Raw genomic sequence first — 8,272 nt, 5'->3', positions numbered from 1 at the left:
ACTTGCCAATAGATGTTTCTACTCATAACAGTTACCATCACTCGAAATAAAACAACTATAGTCTAGACAAATATTTGTTGTAGTTTAATATAATAATAACGCAAAATTATTGCTTGAGGTCTTGATAAAACTTTGCAATTGTCAATTACAGTGTATTTCTGACAAATAATTATACAAGACAAATCATATAGCACGCCGGAGAAATAGCGAATCTGCTCTCAAACAAATAAAACTTTATTCTGAAAACACGTATGTAAACGCTGTACATTCATATATAGAAATAAACTATAAAGTACGTCAGTATATGCAAATGTTACAAATAATTTCGCAGCAAATTAGCGTTTAAAGTAGTTTCAGCGTCTATAGCAATTCGAGATTTGTATTACTAAATGATTTAGCTAAATCAGCGTAATCTCGAACTAGTATTGCATCAATAATTGACTATGGCTGCAAAACACGAGCCAACGGAACACTGTACAAAAGTTTAGCTTTATTCCGTCCGCTTATATAGCAAGCGGTTTCGCCAATCCATCGCATATCCTTCCAATTTGCTTCTAAAGACTACAATTTTCATCGGATACCGAGTTAAAAATATCAAAAGACAAGTATCTTATTAGAAAAATTCGAAAAGGTAATTTATGGTTAGATTTGATAGAGTAAAAAATACTTTTTGCTTCATTAAACTACTGCAATCTTATCAACTATTACCTCTGTTAAGTTGACAATCTCCTGATATTGTTTCTTAGCCAACATAGTTTCTGATTGTGTTATTGCCTAATAAGTGAATAAGATTTGATAGGAAATTCTAAGTATTCTTTAATATCAGTATAATTGATAGATCACATTCGTTTTAAAGTAATCAAGAATAAAAGTTTGATGCTACGTTTAGAAGCAGCTCCAAACTTTACTATTACTTGAAATATAGTAAATATGGCATAATAACAAAAAAGAAAAGTATAATCCTAAATAAGATTCTTTATTAACATCAAATTGAAGGATATCCCATCATTATTAACATAAGTACCTCTCTCTCAGCCCTCTTTGCCATATTTTCTAGAACATTTAGAATAAGTGAAAGCCAACAATATGACTGGACTATTTCCGGTTCATACATGTACAAACAAGCTAAAGTATAATAACCGTCGTAAGTATACATTCCATCAATAACATAAACAGCAGTCGGACAGCAATATCATCGCTAAATGCACTACTAAAGTATCACAAAATATTGATAGTCTGATAGCAATATTCATGCTCTATTTATACTTGCCTAATTCAAAATGCGTTATAGGAAGGAAGTAATACCCATTAGCCGTTATAGAATTAGCATCATTTTTTATACAGTTGATAGAATCAGCGGATGGATGAATCAATATAAAAGTGACATTTTCATTTAATTCCACAACTTTACAGTTCATTAAGAGATAGTGATCATATTTTTTCTATATCAATAAATAATAGAAATTAATTATTATTGCCTGATCAAATATATAAAGTGTGATATTGTCTATGTAAATGCTTACCTCCTCAGGATCTAATCGCCACAGTAATTTTCTAGCGGCACTACGCAATGCTTTTTGAAAATTTAACAAGCTACCATTTCGAGAGTCCGCAACCTAATTATAAAACGATTAAGAAACGTTATTCCCACGTCAAAATCTCATATGATTTTGAATATTATCAAACTATGGAAACTATTATACCATATCTTAAGTTAAAAATACCTACTTTTGTTTCTTTCACCTTTTTACCATCTACATTTTGTAACCATTCAATCTCTTGTCTATAAATGTATAATGCATTGTATTTAAAATTATTAGATATTTGCTCAGGTCGGCGCAATTCAGATTCAAAGACTATCGACGCAAATATTAACTATAAAATTTGAACTGTAATGTATTAACAGGAATACTACTGTGCATTCCATTTATTATAAATTTCATAAAAAATTTAATCAATTCGCCAACCTTCCAATAATAGGATTGTCTCTTATTTTTTCAAATGGTAAAGTATTTGGCGAACTGGCATCCGTCATGACAGCAATATCATTTATTGTGCAACGTAACTTCACATAACCCAAGTATAATCCCCTAATTTTGTATTTAAAAATTAAGATAAAAGCCTATCAAAATTTAGACATTACTATGTAACTAAGTAATGATCCAGTAATAATTTTAGTATGATAAATGTAGTATACATTGAACGTAGTTGCAGTTACACTATTACAGCTTGGCAATTAAATTTCAAGATACCTCGAAAAAGTAACGCAAGATTTGGCGTGATATTCTATCAACTCATTTGTTCTTGTCATTAATACTTCGCTAACGTTTGTCTGATCTAATGAAGAACTCGTCAATCTACGTCCTATTTTATTAGTAGAAATCCATTTAAACGACATTCCTGTATGGAGTGCATTGGGACTCTATTAAGCAAGGACATAAATATTATTATGATGATAACCTGGCAATAAACAATATTTAAACAAATTATCTAACCTCAATTTCATTAATCAAACAGAAAATTACGGATTTTTGCCCACCACGAATAGGCTCGTGATACAATTTTCCTAAATCACTGATGCAGAAGGCTTGCTGATGAACAATTACCAATCATAGTGCAAAAGTTAGTCATCCCGTATTACCTTTATATCATTTATCCTTATAGAAGTTACCTGATAAGCTGTAACGGACTGTAAAATTTTTTTCCTTATTAAATTACTTGTAGTGGACATACAGTAATCCATATTTTCTAGCATCTTTCGAGCTTTATCCCATGCAAATGTCAACTGATTATCGGATAGTAATAATAAATTTTAGTTCGTCTTTATTAAAAAATAAAATTGAATAATTGGATAAGCATTCATATATATGATTCAGTAATTTAAGAATATACCTTGCTAAACCAAGCCATTTCTTGTTGAGTAATATTAAAGCAGCTGTCATCAATTTCAATAACAGGTATGATAAGGTCATCCGCGGAAACTAAGATTTTTCCATTTGGCGTGTAGAATAAAACACTCAAATAAATAGCTCTAATAACAAAAGAAAATTGGATAGATTTAAAGACATTACCATCTATAGCAGGTATTGAACCAATTCAATTAGTAGCTTATTAAAATATTAATATAAAAAACCCACTAAATGAACGCAATCAATATAGCTCCTGAAAATCCACTGTAAAACTACTGTTCGAATTTTCTAGCATAATTTCTTTCGTACTTGCGACACGGTAATAGCATTTTATGATTATCTCTCATTTTGAAATAATATATAAACTTTCGTACCGTTTTAAGTGCTTGGAAAGTTTCAAAGATGGCAAAAAAAATTTCTGTAAAGTGCTTGATCGACGTCTCGCGTATCGTACTGGCTCGTTGACTTCGTTTGCTATTGAATTCACATTAAACCAAAACGTCAATTTTTATTAAATTATATGTTGCAATCATTTACTATTTTCTTAGGCGATTCAAGAGTGGAGTATAGTGTAAGTGAACTACAATATTACATACTGTATACACAGTTAATCTTTATATAAGAGGTGGCATAGAAATGATAACTCAATCATTTAGTACTGGACTAATTTGAAAACAAATCAATACAGTACTTGTAGATAGGCTGATATGATAAATAAGTAGGCATTACTTTTGGTATAAAGATTGCATTATTCTCATGTTTAGGCTGACGTATTCCAAATAAGAATACATGCTAATACCACACAAAAATCCATATTCGATCAGTTTATTTTATTAACAAGACGATATTACCTCTAATGTTATCTTTAAGAGCACTTTCTATTCTACAAATATCCTCGGCGACAATATTTTGCAAGGATTTTACGCAAGCAGATTTCCTAGTCTGATAGCTTTCACTGTAATTGTACCAGTCTGTAATAATTGTAAAAAGTAAACTATTATAAAATTTAAAAATAAAATTTTATAAATTCCGAGTTATGGTAGTTATGATTAAAAAAAATCAAAGGTGTTACTTACTTTTGGAAGATATGAACTCCGGATTAGATAACTTAGGTTGTCCATAGCCGCTCATATTATAGGCAGACACCCGTACATAACATGGATGTTTCTGAATAAATAGAAAGTTTTTGGTAAATAACTGTGTATCTGGTATAAAATAATCCAAGCTCCTAACTTGCCTGTACTACATTCATTAAATGATGCTCTGGCTTCTCATTATAAGCAATTATTTTCTCACCACTAATTGGAACAAACGAGGAATTACGACTCCATTCAACTGATTAAAAAGAAAAGAATTAAAATAAATATTGAAATGCATAATTATTGAATTTTTGAACCGTAGCAAAATTCTTATTTACTTTTGTAATTTGTTATCATTGAACCATTATCGACTGATGAAGGGACGTATTTAATTATAATGGTTGTAGATGATCTAGTTTTTAGCAAAACCTCCATTGGTGGCTCAGGAAGATCTATTAGTGAGATCAATATTTTACATTAATTAAAGCAACAAATATTCTGTGAATGTTGACAACTTGTTCAAATTGTTAGAATTAAACCTTTATCATAATACACTTCCGTATAACGAACAATTAACAATAATTCTATTAAGTTACGAGAAGAAAAGCTGGTTAATTTATAAGAATTTATGATAGGGCTTTCTATACTTACTTGCACAATCAATAGATTGTATCATTTTAGTAACTAATTCTTTTTTTAGTTTCCACCCTTTAGCATCTAAAAGCTTATCGTTACCATCCTATAGCGTGTGTAAAAAGTGAAATGTAGTTGAAAGTGATATCATTAATTTTTAAATAAACTGCTAATCATCACTACAAATGCTGTAGAGCAGAAGCATAAAATAACATAATGGTTTTGATCACGAATACCAAGCAAAAGATATTTCAAAATTCATGTAACTTGATAAATAGTTTTATCATCAATTTATCCATTATGGCGCGCAATCAATTTCGAACCTTGGTTAAATTTTCAGCACCTTCGACATTATGGGCAGATATTTCCTTTAATTTGCTGCTAATTTCACCATCCAATTGTTTCAGCTGTTTTAATCTTGCATAGGGATCTTTCACAACTGTTTCAATTTTAATAGGATAAGAAACTTTCAGTCCTTTTATTACATTTTATAAAAGATGATGGCCACATTTTGATAGGTAAGAATAATGATGGCTAGTACATAGAATACTGTTACGTTATGATAGACTAGGACTAGCTAACTTTATTTCTTTTAGAACTACCAGCGAAAATTATCGTTATATGTATTCCATGTGTTAAATTATTTACTACAGAAAATTATGTGACTAGGTATGTTTATTCTCTTATTTGACGACTAAACTATATGACATATTTACATTAGAATTCTTATGCGCAATACTTGGTTAAAAGTCTATTTTCAAAATTCGATAGCAAGTAATATTATTGTCGCTATTTAGAATTATGTGGTAGTTATGACTATGATTATATGATGGCAATAACAGTTATGAGGAAATATTGATGCCTTTACTTAATATATAAGATCGAATAATAGGTTGCAAGATAAATGCTGGATAGAGCATTTATTATGCTTTCTACTTACGAGCTTTGTTCTCTTCTGCAGCATTCAATACCAATAATTGTATCATTGTCTGATTATTTAACATGATAGCAATATCAAGAGGAGTTAACTGACCGAAATATTGTCTGAAAGATGACAGAATTACGAAATATCGTTAAATACAGCAACTTTTCATTGAATTAAATTAACATTATCAACAGCAAATTGAAAATGAAAGTACAAATTCCGTGAAATCATATAGACAGGAACAAAGTACATTTATAATCTATAACAGAAGGCTTACTGGTTGATATCAACGTCATCTGCTTTCAGTATTTCTCTAAGTTCAGCCTCGTTATTATCACAGATGCATTTAACTAAATCTAATCAACGAGAAAACAACGTAATATTTGAGAGAAATCCATAAAGGAAAAATACAGCTTGTTTACGTACTAGCTTTGATTTACACGCAGTTTAGGCTAGTACAGTTTTCTATATTGAACAAAACGAATGTTGTGATGTTTAAGATGACTAGATATTTTATGAAATTACTAGTAAAAATCTCAGGGTAATAAATTCCAAAAGCAAAAAACTTTATAAGCATGGTTTAAAGCGAGAAAGGAAATTTAGATAAAATATTGCTTAGGTAGTCAACAAGAATCTAGGTGTATAAACATTCTTTACAATAAAGTCAATCTAGATGAAATAAATGGCAGTATAGCCATATTTTACCTTGAATAGTATGCATCTGTTCCTCATCTTCTTCTACATAGTGCAAGAATTAAAAATGATGTAGAAAATGAGCACTTATGAGACCCAATAAAAATAACTTATTCATATAAGGAATAAGATAAATTTGACCATAAACGACCATCGCTTTGTTGGGTAATATTAAATAAATAAATCACGTAAAGAAGGATGACTTGTGTTACTTACACATTTACTGGTACTAATAACTACTGTATCTGTTACATCCATAAAATAATACGAATGGATGTCATTCATATTATAAAATTACTTTGCTATAAAACAGTTATGGGTAAAGATAAAGATTTATTGAGCTATAACTATAACAATGAAATAATCTTTCTGGGGAATTAAGCGGTTAAAATTAATGTTTAAATTATACAAAGATGCTTTTATAATTTTAGGAAAATATTTCAGATTTTAAAACTATATAAAGTATAAATAAAAAATTTGGAAGATTTACTTTTGTCTACAGACTTATTATAGAGCATACATAGAGATGCAAGAAAACGCTTTCTCATTTCTAACTATACGTCACTGTGGAGACAATCAACGATACTAGTGCAGCTATTTATAACTACGAATAGTTACTTACCATCCCAAGTATCAGGTCCTGCCCGATTTGGTCGTTTTTTAGCGCCTGATAAACGCCGGCTACCTAAAGCGTTATTCAACCCTAGCCATGCCTTTTTACAAGACCAAGTATGGCGTCGTTGTAGTTTTCTTTCGTTTCTATCATTATTTCCATGATTATCGCCATTTTTGATCACAACAGCCATCCTCATCACTTACTTGACTTATGGCCTGGGGTTTTCGGTCAAAGAAACGATAGTTCATTTAAAATTTTGCGAAATTTTAAAAATTCGTTCAATAGTTGATCGGTATAAATTTCGATAGCTAAGACGAAGTGGCAAACAAGATTTTAGGCCTACCTGATACTTAAATATGAATATTCTTTGTACTGCAATACCAATAGTGACAGCTTAAGAATAATGCCCCCAAATATTGGTTAACTTTCGTAATGGTGCAGTGATCGCTTTTCTTCTGCAGCTTCTAATATCTAATCTATACATTAAGCAAATGAGTAAATATGCATCTAAACAGTAGATGAACTTCTTGACAATGTTTTACATAAATCTTACGCTACGATTTAGTATCAAGACTTTTACAGGGATTACTGTTAACTTACAGATACAATAATTATACGTAGAAGAAAACTGAAGAGAATGGCAATCAGTAGCAAATGTAATAAAAATAATATAAATTAATAGCGAAGACACTCATATGACGAAAGATTGAATCAATAGCAATAAGGAAATAACATCTCATACTATTTAAGAAATGCATTGAAGGGTTATAAAAATGATATTAAGGAGAAAAAAATAAAAAGGAAGAAAGAAAACATGATTGTAGGGGATTATACCTGCTTTTTGTATTGGCTTTAAAATAACATGTACGGTTATAACCATACTAAATATTGCTTTCATAACTTTTACCAAATGCTATCTAGCTATGATAATAATTTATATTTGTCCTGGATATATCATGACCGATGCTTTCATTTGCTTTCAAATTAGCTGACATTGCTGTCATTACTGCCTTTATAATTCAATTCTCTAGGGTTATAAATAAATATAATATCTGCCTTTCTTTCTGATTCCAGGTAATTATGATTATTGTAAGACAAAAGTAATATCATGAAAACAAGTCATAAATAATATTTACTATCTTTTACACTAGTACCGTATACGATATCGCACTTGCCATAGTAGTTCATTTTTATCCTGTCAATGTAACATTATTACTTATTGGCTGGCCGTTATTCTATTATTATTATACGATTACTTCATTTATTGACGTCAATATGACGACCAATAGGTAAAATTACTTTACATCATATCTAAAGTGATAAGCAATCAAAGAAATGGAAACAAGTGAATGAAGAATGATAAAATGCATTTCACTTTAAAGACATTGATACATCTATATCTATTATTAAATTACAT

General features: G+C 29.9%; 1 protein-coding gene across 1 annotated transcript; it reads right to left on the bottom strand.

Moving 5' to 3' along the window:
* Positions 1 to 441: 441 nt before the first annotated feature.
* On the bottom strand, positions 442 to 7,045 carry TRIADDRAFT_53843 (uncharacterized protein; the record flags this gene model as incomplete). The annotated part of the gene is made up of 20 exons (XM_002109594.1): positions 442 to 561; positions 709 to 774; positions 1,524 to 1,616; positions 1,729 to 1,783; positions 1,968 to 2,090; positions 2,253 to 2,422; positions 2,496 to 2,591; positions 2,672 to 2,785; positions 2,893 to 3,031; positions 3,284 to 3,383; positions 3,761 to 3,880; positions 3,986 to 4,076; positions 4,156 to 4,244; positions 4,327 to 4,440; positions 4,640 to 4,727; positions 4,945 to 5,060; positions 5,562 to 5,665; positions 5,824 to 5,902; positions 6,252 to 6,284; positions 6,862 to 7,045. 20 exons carry the CDS (start codon positions 7,043 to 7,045, stop codon positions 442 to 444), a joined length of 2,094 nt encoding a protein of 697 aa, XP_002109630.1.
* Positions 7,046 to 8,272: the final 1,227 nt, after the last annotated feature.

This window comes from Trichoplax adhaerens, genomic scaffold, assembly GCF_000150275.1.
Source record: "Trichoplax adhaerens TRIADscaffold_2 genomic scaffold, whole genome shotgun sequence".
In the NCBI taxonomy this organism is placed as follows: domain Eukaryota; kingdom Metazoa; phylum Placozoa; class Uniplacotomia; order Trichoplacea; family Trichoplacidae; genus Trichoplax; species Trichoplax adhaerens.
This window is presented reverse-complemented; position numbering and strand designations above follow the sequence as displayed.